At 47.0% G+C, this 25,843-nt stretch overlaps 1 protein-coding gene across 1 annotated transcript in view; it reads left to right on the top strand.

The window, feature by feature from the left end:
• Positions 1 to 25,843, top strand: part of LOC140404403 (dual oxidase 2-like) — a 127,075-nt gene that overhangs the window by 15,678 nt on the left and 85,554 nt on the right. The window contains exons 5-6 of the mRNA XM_072492893.1: positions 8,237 to 8,424; positions 13,496 to 13,697. Of these exons, the coding sequence (XP_072348994.1) occupies positions 8,237 to 8,424; positions 13,496 to 13,697 (390 nt within the window). The remainder of the gene's footprint in view (positions 1 to 8,236; positions 8,425 to 13,495; positions 13,698 to 25,843) is intronic.

Here is a 25,843-nt window from a genome sequence, read left to right as displayed (position 1 = left end):
AGATCGCTGTGGCACTGGAACCCGCAGCCTAGGTATCATTGCTGGTTGTCACTGTACGCTGAGGTGCCAGCGATGCGGAGCGGCGGCGGGTTGATGTTCCCCATACTTCAGGATGCCGGAATGCTGATTAGTTGCAGGTGGGTGTCAAAAGTGCTAGTATGCAACCAATCCTGGTATCATGATGTGTTGGGTGTTCTGGATCACAAACAGGTCACCAACACTGGAAGTGGTGCAACTCTATTTTATTATAAGTTTACCTATATTAACATACTTGAACTGTGGGTAAATGCAGTACCAGCTTTAACTGTTGACCCTTGCCTAGTCCTAACCAGGTGATGCACTCAGCACATGGTGAATGTCTGTGTTGCAGCCTGTGAGCTCTGTGCTCCGAGCTGGCTGCTACCAGAAAGAGCGGGAACTCTCCCGTCCCCTGTCTTTATAGTGAGTGTGACTGGTGATTGGCTGCGGTGTTGTGTATGCTGATTGGTCCCACTGCGTGTCCATCAGTGTGTGTGTGTGTGTGTGTGTGTGTGTGCACCATGATATACTGGTGTATATTATGACAATGACGTCAGAAGACTCAGACCACGCCCACTTAAAGGGGAAATGCCCGAAAATCACAAACAAGACTCTTAAAGGCACAAAACCAAAAAATTCAACCTCAAAAGGCACAACATTGCCTGAACTTCTACCAGCAGTTGAACATAACCTCCGTAGCACCCTGGAACAAGCAGTTTGCACCACCCAAAGTGAAGAGCACAATAACAAATCCAAAACAACAAAAGATGATTTGCTTATCGAAAAATACTACTCAGACATGGCTGAGTTGTTTGGATATGCTAATCATAGCATCAGCAACATGGTTGACAAGCTCAACATGACTCTACTCATGGTAGATGAATCCAATACCATGATGCCATAGCAGATCGTCGGTACATTGGATGACAGCAACCTGTCAAATACCCAAGAGTATTGACTGACTCCGTTGAGAGAGCACAGATCGACTCCACAGAGAGAACACTGCACGACTCCACACAGAGAGCGATGAAAGACTCCACAGAAAGAGCGACACAAGCCTCCACAGAGAGCTAATTGACAGACTCCAAAACGGAAGCAATTAAACACTCCATAGCGAACGCCATGCATGATCAAGACCATGAAGGTCTACCCATCGTATCTGAGCAACCAGACACAGACTATGAAAGTCTACCAAGCTCACGTGAACAACAACAAGACAATGTAAGTCTACCCAATGTATGTGAGACACGTGACAATGTGATCACAATCGACATATAAGATGTGCAAGATCAAGGCGAGACTGACAGATCTCAGCTCGTCTGTACAGAAGCACTCAACAATCAGAGGAGGGCTACTCATGAGTCTAGTGAGACCACATCAATTGAAATCTCATCTACTCTAAACTACCCACAAGAGAATGAAATCTTGAAGATTTTGACTCCAGAAGAAGAGCACCAAGAAACCAAAGATGATTCAAATGAACCAGAAATTTCTCCAGAAGAGGAGCACCAAGAGATCACAGATGAGGCAGATCACCCAGATATTGTGGTGTTGGGTGCTCTGGTGCACAGATGAGCCAACACAGTTGTATGTGGTACAACTCTATTTTATTTTAACTCTTATAATACAGTTCGTTCTGGATACTCTGCACGTGCTGTCTCCCTGAGTGTGTTTGGTAGCAGATCTGTCCTGGTCCTCCTCTGCAGCTAATACTGACCACCGGGGGTCGTGTCTGTGCTTTTATATCTTTCTGTCATTGGTTGTGGTGTTGTGTGTTCTGATTTGTCTGTTGGTGTGTCTATCATGATGTGTGTGTTTGAATATCATGACATCCCCCTTTTTTACAAAGATATGTGCCTACGTGGTTATAAATATAATTGTGTCGTGAGTGCATCTAAGAGTGTGTGTGTGTGTTGTGTACAGCGTGTGTATATGACGTAACTATTTACATGGGGCGATGTCGGGTGCGTCACACTAACAAGGTTGTACCATAACAAAACATGGAAGCAAGAGAGAAAAAAAAACTTGAACAGTGGTCCGGTCAGACGATATCTGAAACAATAAACAACAACAGGTTATAATACAGAAGTGTTTGACTTTTTTGAATGTATGAACAGCGTTATAAGTCCAGTCTAATGGGTGACCGCCTCAAGAATGGGCTGGTCCTCAAGCCGGTTCAGCTGTGGAGATTTGTGGTCACACTGGTTCACCTTGGACTGTTGGAGGTGATGCTGTTGCCGAAGTCTCTACTTTACCATTTGTTGTACTTCGTGCAGTGCTTGGTTTTTTCATTCGTGCAAATATAACATTCAACATCTTTGTTAGTGTTGCCTTGGCTGTGGTTTGGTTCTGGTGGCGATGGAAGGGGCATGATCCGTGGCATCTCCACGAAGTCATCCTTGGGAACCAGTGGAGGATCCGGCGTGTGCGTACGGTTCAGTTGCGAGCGTGGAAGGCGGCGCAAAGCTCGCTGATTGCGCCTACGCACCAATCCATCCGCCCTGCATGCCAGGAACAAGGTGGAGTCTTTTTTCTTTTTATGTTTGTGGTGGACGGCATCTTGTAGCCGATGGGTCGTTGCCATCGAAGTAGCACCATCACTAATATCATGCAAGGCGATGACTGTGCCAGATGTGGAAGTTGGCCGAGACCGTGCACGCTGGTTCCGGCCACCTGCTGTGCCGGAAGGGTGACTCCGCAGAGAAACGTCGAAGCATGTCGCCTTGGAGAGAGAATTGTTGCTCGCATCAACGTCTGGCGATGGCGCGAATTGGTGTGTCCATCTTGGACCGCCGGTGCTGGTTGCCACTGCCGACCCAGTGGGACTGCCACGCGATCCATTCCCTGTCGCCGTGGCATCCGCCGTCACCCTGAGCATGCCATCACCGAGGCCGCGACACCGCCCGTCCGGAGCAAGGTCTGGCGTGCACGAATCAGAGTCGGCGCTTGGCTGCTCCCCATCTGGAGTCCGGTCTGCCTTCCGTCGATGCCCCCCGTCCGGAGTCCCAACAGGTTCACTGGAGGCAGCCGAGATTCCCTGAAGCTGCACTTCTGGAGTCGGAACATGCAGGAATGCACCAACCAGTGGAGAGGCTCGAGCCATCGAGGGTGGAAGCGGTGCGCCGCCACCGCAGTCGTCAGTGGTCCCACCGTGATCGTCGAGTGCCTCGGTACGCACTAGGCGAGGTCTGTCACCTTGCACCTTTTGCATGGGAAGTGGGATGCTGTCGTCACTCGTCTCACATCCCGTGGATAGATCCTCATTAGCAGCTTGCTGTTCACTAGGGTTGGGTAAATTGTCAGAGTTTTCATCTGGTGGTGCACACCATGTCGGTGGACTGTCATTGTCTTGCCGTTGTCCTTCATTTGGGCTTTTCTTCTTTGGAATTTTAAATCTTCCCCCAGACATTGCAGAACCTTGTTTATTATCCCCAAATTCTCCCATATGTATGGTCTCGAATATAGGATCCAATGTTTCTATCGACATTGTACTATTTTCCAAAGAACATTCCGTTTCACTTTTCTTCTCAGGTACCTCATATGTATCTTTGTCTAATGTACATGCCTTCATGGTCTCTGGGTCTGATTTTGCTGGGACTGGCATGGTCACAGTCTCTCTTTTACTGTTCTCAATTGCCCACATTATACTCCCCATACATAACTGCTTAATCACTGGGGTTAGTGTGGTACAATGGATAATCGGGTCGACCTTATCTGCATCTTCACCATTAGTGGAAAGCATACTTGGTTCACTTGAATCTGCTGTGGGTTTTAAATTTGTTATCTGGCTACTCGATGTCGGTGTCCTCAGGATTCTTGCTCCAATGTTCTGCTCATTTATCAGTGGAGTGTGTATAGGTTCAATGCAATTAATGTTCCCCTCAAGGTTTGAAGAGTCATTACTGACTAACTGCTGGTCTTCGAAGTTGGGACTTTGCGGCGTTGTGTTGAAGGGAGACATTTGTCCCTGCTGTAGATATGATTCAGGTTGTGTTATTTCCATTAACTGAGGATCAATGTCTTGTCCATTTTTTCGATCCGTACTAAAACACTGGCAATTCTCAGTCTGCTCCTTGCAAGTTAAACATTCAATTAATTTCTTTAGCAAATCCTCAGCATCCTTCTGTGGCCGTGCAGCATTATTCATCTCTGTTCGGCTATAATGATCCTGAAGGTCAGCGCATAAACCTTTTTTCTTCGGGCTTGGACGAGGCGATTCCTTTGGCTTGTCTTCAGTTGGGCTTGAACAGTCTTCAGCGCTGTGCCCTTCATTGTAGCATGAGAGACCGTCATGGTCATGCTGCTGTGTAGTGGAGCATGGTAGGCTGTTATAGCCTTCTTGCTGTTCACGTGAGCATGGCAGACTTGCATCGTCTGCCGCTGGTTGGTCAGGAGAGGTTGCTAGACCCTCATGGTCGTGTTCCTGCAAGGACTGCACTCTGGAGTCTTGCGTTGCTTCTATCGTGGAGGCTGTCCACGAGCTCCCTGTGGAGGCTTGTGACTCTGGAGTCACTTCTCGTTCATGCAAGGACTGCGCTCTGGAGTCTTGCGTTTCTGCAATTGTGGAGGCTGTCCACGAGCTCTCTGTGGAGGCTTGTGACACTGGAGTCACTTCTGGTTCATGCGAGGACTGCGCTCTGGAGTCTTGCATGTCTTCTTTCATAGAGTCGGGAACGTTGAGCAGGACGTGGACCACGGTCTGTGTGGCAGCAGGGCGCTCTCCGTGTGCTTGCAGCGCTCCCTGTCTGTTAATGTCAGGCTGCAGCATCATCCGGTACTGATAAGTTGGGACGTCATATCTGCTGGATTGAAGATCCTCAAATCCGAAAAATGAATCCGCATCTGCGTCGGATTCAATGTGGGGGCCGCCAATGTGCAACACGAAAGGTTCGTCCGAGTCATAGTCGTATAGGACCACGGAGCTATCATTGGGCTCGCGAGGTCCGGAAACACTGTAAAGATCATCATCGAAGTATTCGAGGTCGGAATCATCGGCTTGTGCGTAGGTAACTGCTTGTCGGAGGGTTCTTCGGAGGTCAAATTCATCTCCTGGGTCAATTTGCGGCAATGTGCTGTCATTCCAGGTGAGGGAAGGTTGTTTTACAGCTTTAACAGACTTTTGTTTTTTTGATTTGGGACGTTTCCCTTTTAAATTGGATTTGGGACGTTTCCCCTTTAAATTGGTGCAGTCTGGGGCCTCTGACATCCTGACGCTCGGTATGTAGCACGTAGGAAGCGACTGCGCATGCTCAGATCGCTGTTCCTTTACCGATGGCCGTTTTCTTGACTGCGCATGCGCAGCATCTCGCGCATGCGCAAACGCAACTTCCGGTTCTGCGCACTGCTCGCGCAACTGTGCTAGCGTGATACCTTTAGCAAGATGGCCGCCGACCTCGACCCAGCCCTCTCTCAGGCCCGGGATTTCGGCCTCTGGGAATTCGGGCTCCGGGATCCCAGCCACGAGGTGAGTACTGCAGCTTTTCTTACCTTTACTTGCCGATTGGATTGCGTTTTCTTCACAGTACTTGGAGAATTTGTCCAGGACTGCCTGGTAATCGTACCTTTGCTGCCTCCTGAAGAACCTGAACCTTGTGAATATTTCTCTTGCCCTTGCACCGGCGATGGTGAGGAGAAATTCAATTTTTTCGCTATCATCCAGGTCTTTGAGTTCAGCTGCCACCAGGAACAATTCGAACATTTGCCGGAATCGCCGCCAGTTTTCGCGGAGATCGCCGTAGCACTGGAGCGGCTGCGGAACCGGGAGCTCTATCATTTTGCCTGGGCACTGCTGGTTGTCTGTGTACACGGAGGTATGCCGGCAGGTATCGATCCACTCCTGTACCATGTGGTGTTGGGTGCTCTGGTGCACAGATGAGCCAACACAGTTGTATGTGGTACAACTCTATTTTATTTTAACTCTTATAATACAGTTCGTTCTGGATACTCTGCACGTGCTGTCTCCCTGAGTGTGTTTGGTAGCAGATCTGTCCTGGTCCTCCTCTGCAGCTAATACTGACCACCGGGGGTCGTGTCTGTGCTTTTATATCTTTCTGTCATTGGTTGTGGTGTTGTGTGTTCTGATTTGTCTGTTGGTGTGTCTATCATGATGTGTGTGTTTGAATATCATGACAGATATGACTCCAGAGGAGGAGCACCAAGGAAGCAAAGAGGAATCAAATCAACCACAAATGGCTGATGTCTCCGAGATCAATGCAACATCAGATCATTCTCACAAACCTCAAGAAGAAACGCTCAATGAAACATCAGATATCACAAAGAACACTGACACCAATAACTTTGAGAACGGCTCAAATTATCCACATGGAACAGTCATTGAGTGCAACAAGAACAACAAAAACCATAAGAAGCACAACAGAAACAAGAGCAACAGCAACAACAAAAACAACAAGAAGAAGCATAACAAAGACAACAACAGCAACAACAAACACGGCAAGAACAACAAAAACAGAAACAACAAGCACAACAAAAACAACAACAAGAACGACAACGAAAACAACAAAGACAGAAACAACAACAATGAAACAACGACCTGTACAACATGGTACAACTCTGCACATGAAGGACAATGCAACAGCACACTCTAAAACAATGACAGGACTAGAAACATACCATGGCATGACAACGAATCTAACAAATTCACATTTGCTCCCGAACAAACAAGCACACCAGCTTTCAAGGCAGATGACACACTAACTTGATACCATAAACACAGAAACAAGTCCACGTCAGTCAACATCAGTGGTTCGACCATTCGAACACCTCGTGATGACTTATTTGGTTATTTAAAAACAAGAACACTGACGACATTCAAAAAAAAATTACAATATCAACATCACCACGTCAACAACAGGAGAAGGAAAAAAAACTCAACCGAATAAATTCATAAAGTCGGACTCCTAAATGTTTTTATTAAGATTGGACTCATAAATATTAATTGGCTTTGTATAATAACCAATATCATCACAACTTGTACAGATATACATATCATAATTAATCTAACTGTTTTGTACAATTTTCTTTCACACTGTACAGAAAATATGTAAAAGTATAAAGGGGGCACGTAGTGATCTGCATATCTGTATATATACAAGGGGTCAATGTCAATGCACTACAACTAAGCAATCACTAGAGGGAGCACAGGAGATGTATAAATATAGACAGACAGGAAGTCAGGAACGGCAGCTGCTGAGCAGGACACAGACAGGCAGCTCAGATGTATTGTATAAGTGCTGGAGAGAGAACATACTCATAAAAATAAAGCATCTACTTCAACTGTAAGACTACGAGCTTTATTCAGACACAAGGAATAATACAAGATAAGAGCATAAAATGTTTATGTAGCAAAGTATGAAATCTCTGATGTGTTGCTGTTCTTTAAACAGCAAAAGTTTTCAATTAACCCTTTTCTACAATGTCTCCTAACACTGCTTTCCCATGAGGAGAATGCTGGGAACTAAAGACAACTGGCAGTCATGGAGAAATTCAAGAGATTGCTACAAATGAGTATTGATAACACAGGGGTTATGTGGGACATGCAGTATGTCGCCAAAAAACAGCTTAAGCATGATTCATTTTATTATATCATGCAAGGTAGCAGATTTTCAGATGAAAATTTGCACAAAATCAAAATGCACAAAAATAAATAACCAATTGACGGATCCATGCCCTAAGGAAGATAAATACTTAGGTCGGATGATGACCACGTCAGGAATTTTATTCTTGTCATATTCCTCGCGGCATGGTAGCACAGTGGGTGGCACTGTTGCTTCACAGCTCCAGAGTCCCAGGTTCAATTCCCGGCTGGGTCACTCACTGTGCGGAGTCTACACGTTCTACCCCTGTCTGCGTGGATTTCCTCCGGGTGCTCAGGCTTCCTCCCACAGTCCAAAGATGTGCGGGTTAGGTGGATTGGCCACGCTAAAATTACCCCCTCGTGATTATGTTGTGGGGATACGATGATAGGGCGGGGTGGACGGGGGAGTCGACACGGGTAGAATGCTCTTTCGAAGGGTCGGTGCAGATTCGATGGGCAGAATGGCCACCTCCTGCACTGTAGGGACTCTATGGCTCTATGAACTGGTTCCGTAGGGAGACAGTGGATGAACTCAATATTGATCCCTCAAGTTAGTTAAGATTTTCTTTTAAAAATTCCTGAACTCCCACAATGAATGTTCTCCATCTTGTTTGAACCTTTCAGGGTTTCACGTCATTGACGAGATTTTGGAAGTAACTGGGTCCGGTTGTCCCCCTGAATTCCTAAACATTCATATTCCTTCCGGAGACCCGGTTTTTGATCCTAACAACACAGGGAATGTTCAGCTGCCATTCCAGCGAAGCCAGTGGACAACAAGCTCAGGCCAAAGTCCAAACAACCCCCGGCAGCAGGTACGTTTCGTAACGAGATGCCGCACCCTCATTGCTCCAATGAATAATGCACTTTTCTAATTTTTCAAGTTCACAGGTAACAGAACTGCCAGAAGGAGGTGCACTTTCCCAGTTCTCAACTTCCCCATTTCGACCCTTTTTCCTTCGGTAAGGGGCTGGCCAGGGGTGGGTTCAGTGTCGGGGAAGAGAAAAATCACTTTTTGCTGCTCATCGCCACCACCTAGTGGCTGCTCATGAATCAGCAGATGGCAGGAGCCTGTCAGATACTTTCTTTACAGAATAGAATCCCTGCAGTGCAGAAGGAGGCCATTGGGCCCATCAGGCCTGCACCGAACCCTCTGAAAGACCACCCTACCTAGCCCCACCCCCCCCGCCCTAACTCTGTAACCCCCACCTAACCTGTACATCCCTGGACACTAAGGCCAATTTATCACGGCCAATCCACCGAACCTGCACATCTTTGGACTGTGGGAGGAAACCGGGGCACCTGGAGGAAACCCACGCAGACACGGTGAGAACGTGCAGACTCCACACAGACAGTCACCCAAGGTGGGAATTGAACCCGGGACCCTGGTGCTGTGACGCAGCAGTGCTAGCCACCGTGCCGCTGAAAAATAAGCCGGAAATGTCAACTAGTGAAATGCACAATAATTAAAACACAGATTTTCCGAAAAGCACAAGTTGGGAGGCAATTTAATGAATTAGTATTTATCCATCTGTTTCAAAGAAAAATCTTTCTAGTCTGGTCCTCCCATTACTGCATACAATTGTGTCTTAAATAATTAAGAAGCTTTTTGCCTCCGATACACATCTTACAGTCTATTTAATGTTGATACTCTTGGTTGAAGGAGGACCTCCGAAACTCTGTCTTGACATTTTTGCTGTTTGCACCAATGTTCCTCTATTGTCCTGTTTACTGTAATTGGAAATCATGTTCTAAATAATCTTTTTGGTCACTTGTTGTCTTGTTTGCTTTGCTTGACTTAGTCACTTCCTTTCAAGGGTAAAGGGACCAGGTTTCTTTTGTCTTTGCTGATACCTCCATTAAGCATCAAGCTCATTACTGTTTACTGTATTATCTCTAGGTGCGTTAATGTCTCTTGTTAAGGCCCCGAACGAGACCCCAACATTTGTCAGGATACCGAACATGGAGCCCAAATATTTTTTTAAAATATTTTAAAACTGTGAGGAGAGGATACTTCGATCCAGGAGTGATTCCACTGACCAATTTGAGCTTTTACATTGAAGCAAACTTTATTCCTAACACAGGATTAAACACGTTACCATTACAAAAAATAGCCTTCAATTAACAGTAAACAATTCTTAAAATAAAAGGAAAACGAAACGCTTTTTACGACTGACTTATACCTTCTCTATCTCCAATTAAACAAAGCCCATTACAGGTCAAAAGCCACTTCTGAATAAAGTTTGCGAACACAGGGTACTTGCTGTCAACTTGTATAGTGATTTCTTGGAAAGACTGCTTGAAAAGAGAGAGATTGATCCTTTCAGGAAACAACCTGCAGATCCTTCTGCCTGTGTCAGACTACTGCTCAACCTGACGGCACTTGGCAAGAGCTGATGCTCAACTTAAAACTCCCAGCAGATGGCCAAACCTATAATCAAACTGCAAAACTACAGACAGACCTGGCTCCTCACATTATCTTTATCCAACTCACCTAAATCTAAATACCTGCTCACCTAAATCTAAATACAATGTCTCAAATTATTCACTCTCTCCAGCAAATATAAAATTGCATTAGGCCTCTCTTTGTAAACAATTACGAGTTGGACATCTTAATTGTACCTTTTTCAGACACACTGCCTGCCTGTATGTTAAACCAGGACTTAATAAAAATATTACTGCAACAGATACATATATTATAAATAATGCGATCGATATTAAAAAATTCTACATTCATCACACTCTCCTGTGTTTGAATCAGTTTCCAAAACTTGACGTAATGTACATGCACAGCCCTACTGCTGTTACGGTGATATCATGACTAATTCCTTATTATCAGGCTACATCTGTGGTTCAGTTGTTCGCACTCTTGTTTCTGGGTCGGAAGGTTGAGCATCCACCCCCGGGGGTCTTAAGGTTGTGGGTTCAAGATCCCACCCTGGGATTGGAAGGTTATATTTTCAGCCACCCCCCTCCCCCTCTGGGGTCAGAGGTTATAGGTTCAGCAGCCGCCCCCCCCCCCCCCCTGGGGTCAGAAGGTTATAGATTCAGAATCCCCCTTGGGGTCAGAAGGTTATAGATTCAGCATCCCCCCCCCCTTCCCCGGGTCATAAGGTTATAGGTTCAGCATTCTCCCCTGAAAATCGAGGCTGACACTTCAGTGCAGTATTGACGGTATACTGCACTGTCACAGGCACAGCTTTTAACACCATTGATAATGTACATTTAAATATAACTAAGTAAATATTTAGCAGGCTGAAAGAAGATGCACCCGCCATCATAAATGAACCTAAAAGCACGTGCTTTTTTTTTCATGTTCAGCTCCTGAGACGGGGCATCTACGCTTCAGGGGTATCTATTTTTGGTGATGGTGTTGAGGAAAGAACGTGGGGAGGCTACCAGGCCTTCTTCAAGTCAAGCCAGGGAATTATCTTTGATTGGAATTACCCCAACCCTAACAGCACTGTGGGTGTACCTGCACCACAGGGACCACAGCGGGCCGAGAAGGCGGCTCATCAACTCAAGGGCAGTTAGGGATGGGCAAAAAATGCTGGCCTGGCCAGCGAAACACTGGCTACATCTGTGGTTCAGTTGTTCGCACTCTTGTTTCTGGGTCGGAAGGTTGAGCATCCACCCCCGGGGGGTGGATTAAAAATGGATTTAAAAAAAACGATTTCACACCTATTTTGAACCTCCACCGTTACAATAATAATTACAAAGAATAGAGGTTAAGATTGAGGTACACCACAGAAATGATTCAGATTGCAATCAAGTTGTGTTGTCTGATGGAAAACATTGTCTTATTATTGGATGCAGTAGATGGCTACACATTATAATCACAAAATTGACTTAACTGGTAATTAGCTGGTCATTGACTTCAGGAAGCAAAGTACTGTACACACCCCTGTCAGCATCAACGGGGCCGAGGTGGAGATGGTTAGCAGTTTCAAATTCCTAGGGGTGCACAACTCCAAAAATCTGTCCTGGTCCATCCACGTCGACGCTACCACCAAGAAAGCACAACAGCGCCTATACTTCCTCAGGAAACTAAGGAAATTCGGCATGTCCACATTAACCCTTACCAACTTTTACAGATGCACCATAGAAAGCATCCTTTCGGGCTGCATCACAGCCTGGTATGGCAACTGCTCGGCCCAGGACCGCAAGAAACTTCAGAGAGTCGTGAACACCGCCCAGTCCATCACACGAACCTGCCTCCCATCCATTGACTCACTTGCTGGTGGGCCCCCGACCTCTGCATCAGCAACCTCCCGGTCCTCAGGTCCGCCAGCCAGTTCCAGGGCCCTTTCCTCGTGTTCGGTCAGTGGCCTCTCATCAGCGGGCCCTCCTCCAGTCCTCACATGCTCCCTATTGTTGTGTGCGCGCTTCTCCTGTGGGGGGGGGGGGGTGGCAGGGGTAAAAGGCAACAGTGTTAGGCAGGTAAGCGGGCAGCATAATCAAAGATCCCTCCCACCTGGCTTACTCACTCTTCCAACTTCTTCCATCGGGCAGGAGATACAGAAGTCTGAGAACACGCATGAACAGACTCAAAAACAGCTTCTTCCCCACTGTCACCAGACTCCTAAATGACCCTCTTATGGACTGACCTCATTAACACTACACCCTGAAATGAAATGAAATGAAAATCGCTTATTGGCACTAGTAGGCTTCAAATGAAGTGACTGTGAAAAGCCCCTAGTCGCCACATTCCGGCGCCTGTTCGGGGAGGCTGGTACAGGAATTGAACTGTGCTGCTGGCCTGCTTGGTAAGCCAGTGATTTAGCCCAGTGTGCTAAACCAGTCCCTGTATGCTTCATCCGATGCCAGTGCTTATGTAGTTACATTGTATATGTTGTGTTGCCCTATTATGTATTTTCTTTTATTCCCTTTTCTTCTCATGTACTGCAGCTCGGTACACGTGACAATAAACAAATCCAATCCAATCCAATCCAAAAAAATACATCTGAAACAATTGGTCGAGATGTGTGTGGTACTCTGCTCGCTGAGCCACAATGGTTCCCAGTCAAGCAATGTCTTGATTTTCAAATTCTCATCCATGTTTACAAATCTCTTCACGGCCTTTCCCCTCCCTATCTCTGCAAACCCTTCCAGCCCCACAACCCTCCGAAATATTTGCACGCCTTCAATTCTGGCATCGCCCCACTGATTTCACTCCAGATGCCTGGGACCCAAGATCTGGGATTTACTCCCTGCACACAAGTGCTGGAATATGGGATTCGAACTGATAGGTGCTTGATGGCCGGCACGCGCACGATGGGCCGAAGGGTCTCTTTCTGTGCTGTAAAGCCCTGACTCTATGGCATCACCACCTCTCTATCTCGCTTTTCCCCTTTAAGGTACTCTTTATAATTATATCATAGAATCGCTACAGTGCAGAAGGAGGCCATTCGACCCCTCGGGTCTGCACCGACCCTCCGAAAGCGCGCACACCTAGGCCCTCTCCCCCACCCTATCCCTTTACCCCTGTAAATTCACCTAACTCTTGGACACTAAGGGGCAATTTAGCATGGCCAATGCACCTAACCTGCACATCTTTGGACTGTGGGAGGAATCCGGAGCACTCGGAGGAAACCCACGCAGATTCTGGGAGAATGTGCAAACTCCACACAGACAGTCATCCAAAGGCCAGAATCGAACCTGGGACCCTGGAACTGAGAGACAGCAGTGCAAACCACTGTGCCGGCGTGCTGCCCCTAATCTACCTCTGATCAAACATTTGGTCCTCTGACTTAAAATCTCATTATGTGGGTTTGTTTTCTCCTTTGTTTTGCAATGCTCCTGCCTGAGGGTGTTCTGAAGTATGCCACAGAATGTAAATTGCTGCTGTTGTTGTTGATAACTTGTCTTGTCATTGATGTAATCCAGATAAACCATGCCACTACATGGATCGATGGGAGCTCTATCTATGGGTCGTCCCATTCCTGGAGTGACGCCCTGCGTACCTTTTCTGACGGCCTTTTGGCTTCAGGCCCAGACCAACTGTTACCGAGGCAAACTCCCGGCTTGATTCGCTTGTGGAAAATGGCAGATCCTGCAACCAGGAGACATGGACTTCAGGGACTTTTTGGTAACCACCTTGACTCCCCAGCATGCCTTGCTGGTGATCGCATCTCTGAGGAATTACTTTTTTTTTAAATTTCGAGTACCCAATTATTTTTTTTCCAATTAAGGGGCAATTTAGCGTGGCCAATCCATCTAACCTGCACATCTTTTGGGTTGTGGGGGTGAAACCCACGTAGACACGGGGAGAATGTGCAGACTCCACATGGACAGTGATCTGGGGCTGGGATCGACCCCGGGTCCTCAGCACCGTAGGTAGCAGTGCTAACCACTGTGCCACCATGTTGCCCACCTGTGAGGAATTACAACTGATGTCCGCTAATACTTCCAATATTTGTTCCAAAGGTGAAGCTAAAATTTGCACTCGTAGAGAATACAAATGAGCTTATTTTCCAGAAAAATCTGAATGGGGTGTACAGATGGAAAGTTGGGGCTTCCAATTTGGATGTACACGACAATATCTGTCCTTTTTTCTCTTAGTCTCTGTTATGTGTGTGCTACGTTTAGCAAATACCGAGGAGAAAGCAAGTTGTGGCCCCTCTGAAAATATTTGAAATGCAATGCAAAAAAACCCTGTAAATTTGAAGCATCAGTGTGCATCCATTCTACTGAGGAAACGTAAAAGTAACATGGAACATAGAACATTACAGCGCAGTACAGGCCCTTCGGCCCTCGATATTGCGCCGACCTGTGAAACCACTCTAAAGCCCATCTACACTATTCCCTTATCGTCCATGTCTATCCAATGACCATTTGAATGCCCTTAATGTTGGCGAGTCCACTACTGTTGCAGGCAGGAGCTTCCACGCCCCTACTACTCTCTGATTAAAGAATCTACCTCTGACATCTGTCCTATATCTATCTCCCCTCAATTTAAAGCTATGTCCCCTTGTGCTAGACATCACCATCCGAGGAAAAAGGCTCTCACTGTCCACCTTATCCAATCCTCTGATCATCTTGTATGCCTCAATTAAGCCACCTCTTAACCTTCTTCTCTCTAACGAAAACAGCCTCAAGTCCCTCAGCCTTTCCTCATAAAATCTTCCCTCCATACCAGGCAACATTCTGGTAAATCTACTCTGCACCCTTTCCAATGCTTCCACGTCCTTCCTATAATGCGGCGACCAGAGTTGCACGCAATACTCCAAATGCGGCCGCACCAGAGTTTTGTACAGCTGCAACATGACCTTATGGCTCCGAAACTCAATCCCTCTACCAATAAAAGCTAACACACCGTACGCCTTCTTAACAACCCTCTCAACCTGTGTGGAAACTTTCAGGGATCTATGTACATGGACAACGAGATCCCTCTGCTCATCCACACTACCAGGAATCTTACCATTAGCCCAGTACTCTGACTTCCTGTTATTCCTTCCAAAATGAATCACCTCACACTTTTCTGCATTAAACTCCATTTGCCACCTCTCAGCCTAGTCTGCAGCTTATCTATGCCCCACTGTAACCTGTAACATCCTTCCGCACTGTCCACAACTCCACCGACTTTAGTGTCATCTGCAATTTTACTCACCCATCCTTCTACGCCCTCCTCCAGGTCCCAGGTCATTTATAAAAATGACAAACAGCAGTGGCCCCAAAACAGATCCTTGTGGTACACCACTAGTAACTGGACTCCAGTCTGAACATTTCCCATCAACCACCACCCTTTGTCTTCTTCCAGCTAGCCAATTTCTGATCCAAACTGCTAAATCACCCTGAATTCCATGCCTCCATATTTTCTGCAAGTGCCTACCGTGGGGAACCTTATCAAACGCTTTACTGAAATCCATATACACCACATCAAGTGCTTTACCCTCATCCACCTGTTTGGTCACCTTCTCAAAGAACTCAATAAGGTTTGTGAGGCACGACCTACCCTTCACAAAACCGTGTTGACTATCTCTAGTCAAATTATTCCTTTCCAGATGATTTTACATCCTATCTCTTATAAACCTTTACAAGACTTTGCCCACAACAGAAGTAAGGCTCACTGGTCTATAGTTACCGGGGTTGTCTCTACTCCCCTTCTTGAAAGGGGACGACATTTGCTATCCTCCAGTCTTCTGGCACTATTCCTGTAGACAAAGATGATTTAAAGATCAAAGCCTAAGGCTCAGCAATCTCCGCCCTAGCTTCCCAGAGAATCCTAGGATAAATCCCATCTGGCCCAGGGGACTTATCTATTTTCACACTTTCCAGAATTGCTAACACCTCCTCCTTATGAACCTCAAGCCCTTCTAGTCTAGTAGCCTATATCGCAGTATTCTCCTCGACAACATTGTTCTTCTCCTGAGTGAATACTGACCAAAAATATTCATTTAGCATCTCTCCTATCTCCTCGGACTCCACGCACAACTTCCCACTAGTGTCCTTGACTGGCCCTACTCTTGCCCGAGTCATTCTTTTATTCCTGACATATCGAAAGAAAGCTTCAGGGTTATCTGTGATCCTACCTGCCAAAGCCTTGTCATGTCCCCTCCTGGCTCTTCTTAGTTCTCTCTTTAGGTCCTTCCTAGCTAACTTGTGACTCTCGAGCGCCCTAACTGAACCTTCACGTCTCATCTTTACATAAGCCTCCTTCTTCCTCTTGACAAGTATTTCAACTGCTTTAGTAAACCACGGTTCCCTCGCTCGACCACTTCCTCCCTGCCTGACAGGTACATACTTATCAAGGACACGCAGTAGCTGTTCCTTGAACAAGCTCCACATTTCCATTGTGCTCATCCCCTGCAGTTTTCCTCTCCATCCGATGCACCCTAAGTCTTGCCTCATCGCATCATAATTGCCTTTCCCCCAGATATAACTCTTGCTCTGCGGTATATACCTATCCCTTTCCATCACTAAAGTAAACGTAATCGAATTGTGGTCACCATCACCAAAGTGCCTCCAAATCTAACACCTGTCCTGGTTCATTACCCAGTACTAAATCCAATATGGCCTCGCCTCTCATTGGCCTATCTACATACTGTGTCAGGAAACCCTCCTGCACACATTGGACAAAAACGGACCCATCTAAAGAACTCGAACAATAGCATTTCCAGTCAATATTTGGAAAGTTAAAGTCCCCCATAACTACTCTGTTACTTTCGCTCCTATCCAGAATCGTATTTACAATCCTTTCCTCTACATCTCTGGAACTTTTCAGATGCCTATAGAAAACCCCTAACGTGGTGACCTCACCTTTCCTGTTTCTAACCTCAGCCCATACTAGCTCAGTAGACGAGTCCTTATCAAACGTTCTTTCTGCCACCGTAATACTGGCCTTGACTAACAATGACACCCCTCCCCCTCTTTTACCACCTTCCCTGAGCTTACTGAAATATCTAAACCCCGGCACCTGCAACAACCATTCCTGTCCTGCTCTATCTATGTCTCCGAGATGGCCATAACATCGATGTCCCAGGTACCAACCCATGCCGCAAGTTCACCCACCTTATTCCGGATGCTCCTGCATTGAAGTAGACACACTTTAAACCACCTTCCTGCCTTCGGGTACACTCCTGCAACTTTGAAACCTTACTCATGACCTCACTACTCTCAACCCCCTGTATACTGGAGCTACAATTCAGGTTCCCAATCCCCTGCTGATCTAGTTTAAACCCTCCCGAAGAGCATTAGCAAATAACCCCTCCAGGATATTGGTACCCCTCTGGTCCAGATGTAGACCATCCCGTTTGTAGAGGTCCAACCTACCCCAGAATGAGAATCAATTATCCAGGAATCTGAAACCCTCCCTCCTGCATCATCCCTGTAGCCACGTGTTCAACTGCTCTCTCCTTATTCCTCGTCTCGTTAGCACGTGGCATGGGTAACAACCCAAAGATAATAACTCTGTTTGTCCTAGATCTAAGTTTCCACCCTAGCTCCCTGAATTCCTGCCATACATCCCTATCCCGTTTCCTACCTATGTCGTTGGTACCTATTTGGACCACCACTTGGGGCTGCTCCCCCTCCCGCTTAAGGATCCCGAAAACACGATCTGAGACATTGCGGACGCTGGCACCTGGGAGGCAACACACCAACCGCGAGTCTCTCTCGTTCCCACAGAATCTCCCATCTATCCCTCTAACTATGGAGTCTCCAATGACTAATGCTCTACCCCTCTCCCCCCTTCCCTTCTGAGCAACAGGGACAGACTCTGTGCAAGAGACCTGTACCCCATGGCCTGGTAAGTCCCCCCCCCTCCCAACAGTATCCAAAGCGGTATACTTGTTGATTTGGTATGTTGTAGGTATAACATAAGCGGCTTCCTTGTGGTGCACTTGACAAAGGAAGGTTCAGACGTGGAGATAACCTCAACACGTTTATTAAACTATTTACACTTGTATTACTCGGGTTCGCCACTACTGCTAATCCTACTATAGCTCCCCAGACTGACTAACCAGTTGTTGCAATCCACGTGGTGGGAGTGATATTGAATCAACCCTGTGTCTGTACTCACTGACTCTCTCCACTGGAAAGAGGCAGATCATGTGTGTGGTGTCCTTTATATATGGGTTGGTGTAATGCCCTCTTGTGGTTGTGCCACCTCCTTGTGTATCGTGATTGTCCATTGGTCGTCTCCTATCTAACTGATCTATTGGATGAGTGTGTGTGTGATGTTTCTGGTGCTCCCTCTAGTGTCTAGCTAGCCTACATGCATTTACATTGATGCACATCACCACACTTGTTACTAAGGGGAACGACCACAGGGTATCCTTGTACTGACTGCTTCCTCCCAACCCCTCTCACCGTCACCCATCTATCTTTATTCTTCGGAGTTATTACATCCCTGAAGCTACTATCTATAACCACCTCTGCCTCCCGAATGATCCGAAGTTCATCCAGCTCCAGTTCCCTAACACGGTTTCTGAGGAGCTGGAGATGGGTGCACTTCCCACAGATGAAATCAGCAGGGACACTGGCGGCGTCCCTCACCTCAAACTTTCTGCAGGAGGAACATTGTACTGCCTTCCCTGCCATCCCCTCTAGATAAAACAAGAAAAAGAAAGGAAGAGCTTACCTGATAATCACTCAACCCCTTAAGTTAGAGGAGGTGGAAGGGTGGGTTACACAACAAGTGTAGTGTCTGGGGTTTAGCAACCGCCCAACTTATATACAGGTACTAACAAATCTTCCCAGAAATCCCCACGGCCGACTTCCTGCAGCTGTAAAGGTAAGTTTTTCAAGTTAAGCTTACCTTCCCGACAGGCCCCTGGACACTGCTCCCCCCGAAAATCGAACAGCTCGATAGATGATAGCGATTTGGCGCAGTTTAGCGGGCCCGTTAACCAGAGGCTCGAATCCCGTCACGGCTGCAAAGTCTCACAAGGGGCTAAAAGCGGGATTTGCGCCGGTGCGATTTCAGAACACAATCCTCCCCGGCCCTCCCCGATGGCGCAATCAGGCTCACACCCAGGAAGTGAGTGAACCTTATTTGCATCAATATACTCACTGTGGCTATAGTCGCATTTTCAGCCCTCACTGAATCAGCCCACAGCCCAGACGTGAAGTCAGATTGCCGCAAATTCCTACAGCTTTTTAACAATAATAATGTTTATTGTCACAAGTTGACTTACATTACCCCGAACAGGCGCCGTACCAGCCTCCCCGAACAGGCGCCGGAATAGAACATAGAACATAGAAAATACAGCACAGAACAGGCCCTTCGGCCCACGATGTTGTGCCGAACCTTTGTCCTAGATTCGATTTTCATTTCATTTCATTTTCATTTCATTTCATTTTCATTTCATTTGTGGGAGGAAACCGGAGCACCCGGAGGAAACCCACGCACACACAGCGAGAACATTCAGACTCCGCACAGACAGTGACCCATGCTGGGAATCGAACCTGGGACCCTGGCACTGTGAAGCAACAGTACTAACCACTGTGCTGTCATACAAACAGGAGCCAGGCAGCATGATCTCAGAGAGGGAGGAAGGGAGTGAGCACCACTGTCTCCAATGAGCATTAGAAACTCCAAGGGGCTAGAGACCGCTGGTCAGCTACATAGAAGGGTTTGGGGGTGTCCAGAACGGGGGAGGGGTAACTGGGATTGTGGTCGCGGCTCATGTGGGTAGCCGCGAGGTCTGCTGCGCTGTTTTAAAGCTCTTCGAGGGCGGTGTCACTCTGCTGTCTGTGGCACCGGGGATTGGGGCGGCTGTGGCAGTGGGCCACATGGAGTGGGGTGTGATGAGAGTCTAGGAGGGCGAGCCTTATGGGCTGGGTGGATGAGACCCCGAAAAAGAAGTCAAAATGGATGAGCCGTCCGGGAGTCTTAAGTGTTGTGGCATGACAGCAATGAGATCTCTGAATGATGTAAGATGGGTGCCTATTTGCATTGCCTATCCCTGATGCAGAAAGCAATTGTGCCCTCAAACATTCCAGACATTCATGCTCGTCAAACTAATTGGTCGACAAGAGTTAACTCTTATCAATTTCAGTTGTCAAGAGGTTCAAACTCGAGGAATGGGATCAAGGCTCTTGGACACATAGGATCGAGAGGCATATCCTCTCTTTGCTCTCCTAATTGTTTTCTTATTTTGTTCTCCAATTAAGGCACAATTTAGCGTGGCCAATCCACCTACCCTGCACATCATTTTGGGTTGTGGGGGTGAGACCCACGCAGACATGGGGAGAATGTGCAAACTCCACACGGATAGTGACCCGGGGCGGGGATCAAACCTGGGTCCTCAGCGCCGTAGTCCCAGTGCTAACCACTGCGCCACATGCTGCCTCTAATTATATTCTTAAGTTCCCCCCTGCACTTTCTGTACTAAGACCTCCGATGATTTCTTCCCTTTGTACGCGCTAAAAGCCTCTCTTTTCTTTCTTATCCAGTTCTGAATATTCCTCGGCATCCAGGCTTCTCTGGGCGTATTGCTCCTATGCTTCATCCTAAAGCCTGTTGGGCCTGTACTCTCCCCATTTCCTCTTTGAACCTCCCCCACCAATGCTCTCATAGATTTTCCCACAAGAAGCTGTTTCCAGTCTACTTTGGCGAGACCCTGCCTTACTTTAATTAAATCAGCCTTCCCCTAATCCAAAACATCTTTTTTCCAGCCCATCGTTTTCCTTTTCCACAACAAACTTAAATCATACTGCGTTGTGATCGCTGTAACTAAAATGCTCCCACACTGTAACCTCAAACACCTGCCTGGCTTCATTCTCCAGAATTTGATCCAGCACTGTGCCGTCCCTTGTTGGACCTTCTGCAGATTGACATAAAAGGTTCTCCTGAATACATTTCATGAGATCCACCCATCTGAACCCTTTACACCACGACTTTCCCAATCAATGTTGGAAGTTGAAATCCCCTAATATAATTACCCTATTATTATTATTTTTACACACCTCAGTGAATTCTCTACATATCTGCTTCTCTATTGCCCGCTGAGTGTGTGGGGGGCTATAATACACTGCCAGCAATTCGACTGCCCCCTTGTTATCCCTAAACCTTACACACAAAACCTCATTTGAAGACTCTGCCAAGATATTGGGCGTCATTCTCCGCCGGCGGGAGTCTCCGTTTTGCCGGCGCCCGGGGGTTTCCCGACGGCGTGGAAGATACTCCTCTCACCTTAACTTAGTCTACTTGTCTAATTCTACTTTGGCCTACTTATCCTTGCTATAATTGCTTATTTAATTATGCTGGCTCTGACTCGTACTTGTCCCTGGTGCTGCCCCTTTAATCCCTTAGTATTAAATTGGGGCCGCTTTTAGCTCAGTTGGCTGGACAGCTGGCTTGTGATGCAGAGCGAGGCCAACACTCCCATTGCTGGGAGTGTATTGGGCAGCACGGTAGCACAAGTGGCTAGCACTGTGGCTTCACAGCACCAGGGTCCCAGATTCGATTCCCCACTGGGTCACTGTCTGTGCGGAGTCTGCACGTTCTCCCCGTGTCTGCGTGGGTTTCCTCCGGGTGCTCCGGTTTCCTCCCACAGTCCAAAGACGTGCAGGTTAGGTGGACTGGCCATGCTAAATTGCCCTTAGTGTCCAAAAAGGTTAGGAGGGGTTATTGGGTTATGGGGTAGGGTGGAAGTGAGGGCTTAAGTGGGTCGGTGCAGACTCGATGGGCCAAATGACCTCCTTCGGCTCTGTATGTTCTATGTTCTATTTAACAGCGCAGGTTCAGTTCCTATATCGGCTGAGGGTCAGTCCCTCATGGTAGTTCCTAACCAGCCAAGTCCCAGTCACCCAACCTTCCTCACCCAATCAGCTGCTTTCTCTTGCCCTGCGACACTTTCTGAATCCTGACGTCACCTCAGGAATTCCGCCTTGGGATTCAATGGCGGTTCACTGTGTTGCTCTTTTTAAAGTGCGTCATTCTGATCTGCTGCTCTTCACCACGTTTGCTCTCTCTCTCTCTCTCCGGCCTCCGGTGCATTGGGACTCTTCCATTCAGCCTCGCAGTCACAGGAATGGCATTGAAACCCTCTCCTGGTATTCCCGGCTCTGCGCTTTGCACCTCCGGCAGCTGCGGGGGCGGACATGCCCAAGGGCACGGCTCCTGACGGGGGCACAGCGGAGTCCTGGGATCCAGGTGTCCTCCGACTGCCCGATCGTTGGGATGTTCCTGAATCCATCTGATGTGCATCAGAAGCAGTGTGGTGCTCACCAGATAGAGACTCAGAAGCCTGTCTACTAAGTTCACCAACCAAACTTTCAGTCGATGTGATGGTGGACATTGCAGGTGATAACCGTGACACCTTAAGACCATAAGACCAGAAAACATAGGAGCGGAAGTAAGGCCATTCGGCCCATCGAGTCCACTCCACCATTCAATCATGGCTGATTTCAACTCCATTTACCCGCTCTCTCTCCATAGCCCTTAATTCCTCGCGAAATCAAGAATTTATCAACTTCTGTCTTAAAGACACTCAACGTCCCGGCCTCCACCGCCCTCTGTGGCAATGAAGTCCACAGACCCACCACTCTCCGGCTGAAGAAATTTCTCCTCATCTCTGCTCTAAAGTGACTCCCTTTTATTCTAAGGCTGTGCCCCCAGGTCCTAGTCTCCCCTGCTAATGGAAACAACTTCCCTACGTCCACCCTATCTAAGCCATTCATTATCTTGTAAGTTTCTATTAGATCTCCCCTCAACCTCCTAAACTCCAATGAATATAATCCCAGGATCCTCAGACGTTCATCGTATGTTAGGCCTACCATTCCTGGGATCATCCGTGTGAATCTCCACTGGACCCGCTCCAGTGCCAGCTTCAGAAGTACATCCCTGCTTTTATATTCCAAGCCTCTTGAGATAAATGACAACATTGCATTTGCTTCCTTAATTACGGACTCAACCTGCAAGTTTACCTTTAGAGAATCCTGGACTAGGACTCCCAAGTCCCTTTGCACTTTAGCATTATGAATTTTGTCACCGTTTAGAAAATAGTCCATGCCTCTATTCTTTTTTCCAAAGTGCAAGACCTCGCACTTGCCCACGTTGAGTTTCATCAGCCATTTCTTGGACCACTTTCCTAAACTGTCTAAATCTTTCTGCAGCCTCCCCACCTCCTCCATACTACCTGCCCCTCCACCTATCTTTGTATCATTGGCAAACTTAGCCAGAATGCCCCCAGTCCCGTCATCTAGATCGTTAATATATAAAGAGAACAGCTGTGGCCCCAACACTGAACCCTGCGGGACACCACTCGTCACCGGTTGCCATTCCGAAAAATAACCTTTTATCCCAACTCTCTGCCTTCTGCCTGACAGCCAATCGTCAATCCATGTTAGTACCTTGCCTCGAATACCATGGGCCCTTATTTTACTCAGCAGTCTCCCGTGAGGCACCTTATCAAAGGCCTTTTGGAAGTCAAGATAGATAACATCCATTGGCTCTCCTTGGTCTAACCTATTTGTTATCTCTTCAAAGAACTCTAACAGGTTTGTCAGGCACGACCTCCCCTTACCAAATCCATGCTGACTTGTCCTAATCCGGCCCTGCACTTCCAAGAATTTAGAAATCTCATCCTTAACAATGGATGTAGAATCTTGCCAACAATCGAGGTTAGGCTAATTGGTCTATAATTTTCCATCTTTTTCCTTGTTCCCTTCTTGAACAGGGGGGTTACAACAGCGATTTTCCAATCTTCTGGGACTTTCCCTGACTCCAGTGACTTTTGAAAGATCATAACTAACGCCTCCACTATTTCTTCAGCTATCTCCTTTAGCACTCTAGGATGTAGCCCATCTGGGCCTGGAGATTTATCAATTTTTAGACCTCTTAGTTTCTCTAGCACTTTCTCCTTTGTGATGGCTACCATATTCAACTCTGCCCCCTGACTCTCCTGAATTGTTGGGATATTACTCATGTCTTCTACTGTGAAGACTGATGCAAAGTACTTATTTAGTTCCTCAGCTATTTCCTTGTCTCCCATCACTAGATTACCAGCGTCATTTGTGACCTTGTCTTTCTGACATGCACTTTCTATTTCGTGGTGCATTTTGTGCTCCCGGTCCTGACCACTGTTAGGAGGCCTGTACATAACTCCCATTATGGTTTTTTTGCCTTTGTGGTTCCTCAACTCTACCCACACAGACTCCACATCATCTGACCCTATGTCGTTTGATTAGTGCTATTGATTTAATTTCATTCCTAAGTAACAAGGCAACCCCGCCCCCTCTGCCCACCTCTCTGTCTTTTCGATAGGTTGTGAATCCCTGGATGTTTAAATGCCAGTCCTGAACCCCCTGCAACCACGTCTCTGTGATGCCTACCACATTATACCTGCCAGTCACAATCTGGGCCACAAGCTCATCTACCTTGTTCCGTACACTGTGCGCATTTAAATATAGCACCTTTAATTCTCTCTTGACCGTCCCTTTTATTTTTCTTAGTGTGGTGGACCTTGGTTTACTGAGCCTTTCCATACACTGTGTCATATTTTGTGGGATTGGGACTATCGTAACCTCTCCTGAGTTTTGTCCTTTTGTGCTTTTTTGTATTCCTAAGCAGCTACGCTTCCCACTGATTACTTCACCTCTTATAGAACATAGAACATAGAACATAGAACAATACAGCGCAGTACAGGCCCTTCGGCCCACGATGTTGCACCGAAACAAAAGCCATCTAACCTACACTATACCATTATCATCCATATGTTTATCCAATAAACTTTGAAATGCCCTCAATGTTGGCGAGTTCACTACTGTAGCAGGTAGGGCATTCCACGGCCTCACTACTCTTTGCGTAAAGAACCTACCCCTGACCTCTGTCCTATATCTATTACCCTTCAGTTTAAGGCTATGTCCCCTCGTGCTAGCCATTTCCATCCGCGGGAGAAGGCTCTCACTGTCCACCCTATCTAACCCACTGATCATTTTGTATGCCTCTATTAAGTCTCCTCTTAACCTTCTTCTCTCTAACGAAAACAACGTCAAGTCCATCAGCCTTTCCTCATAAGATTTTCCCTCCATACCAGGCAATATCCTGGTAAATCTCCTCTGCACCCGTTCCAAAGCCTCCACGTCCTTCCTATAATGCGGTGACCAGAACTGTACGCAATACTCCAAATGCGGCCGTACCAGAGTTCTGTACAGCTGCAACATGACCTCCTGACTCCGGAACTCAATCCCTCTACCAATAAAGGCCAACACTCCATAGGCCTTCTTCACCACCCTATCAACCTGGGTGGCAACTTTCAGGGATCTATGTACATGGACACCTAGATCCCTCTGCTCATCCACACTTTCAAGAACTTTTCCATTAGCCAAATATTCCACATTCCTGTTTTTCCTTCCAAAGTGAATCACCTCACACTTCTCTACATTAAACTCCATTTGCCACCTCTCAGCCCAGCACTGCAGCTTATCTATATCCCTCTGTAACCTGCTACTTCCTTCCACACTATCGACAGCACCACCGACTTTAGTATCGTCTGCAAATTTACTCACCCACCCTTCTGCGCCTTCCTCTAGGTCATTGATAAAAATGACAAACAGCAACGGCCCCAGAACAGATCCTTGTGGTACTCCACTTGTGACTGTACTCCATTCTGAACATTTCCCATCAACCACCACCCTCTGTCTTCTTTCAGCTAGCCAATTTCTGATCCACATCTCTAAATCACCCTCAATCCCCAGCCTCCGTATTTTCTGCAATAGCCTACCGTGGGGAACCTTATCAAACACTTTGCTGAAATCCATATACACCACATCAACTGCTCTACCCTC

The sequence above is a fragment of the Scyliorhinus torazame genome, chromosome 30, assembly GCF_047496885.1.
Source record: "Scyliorhinus torazame isolate Kashiwa2021f chromosome 30, sScyTor2.1, whole genome shotgun sequence".
In the NCBI taxonomy this organism is placed as follows: Eukaryota; Metazoa; Chordata; class Chondrichthyes; order Carcharhiniformes; family Scyliorhinidae; genus Scyliorhinus; species Scyliorhinus torazame.
This window is presented reverse-complemented; position numbering and strand designations above follow the sequence as displayed.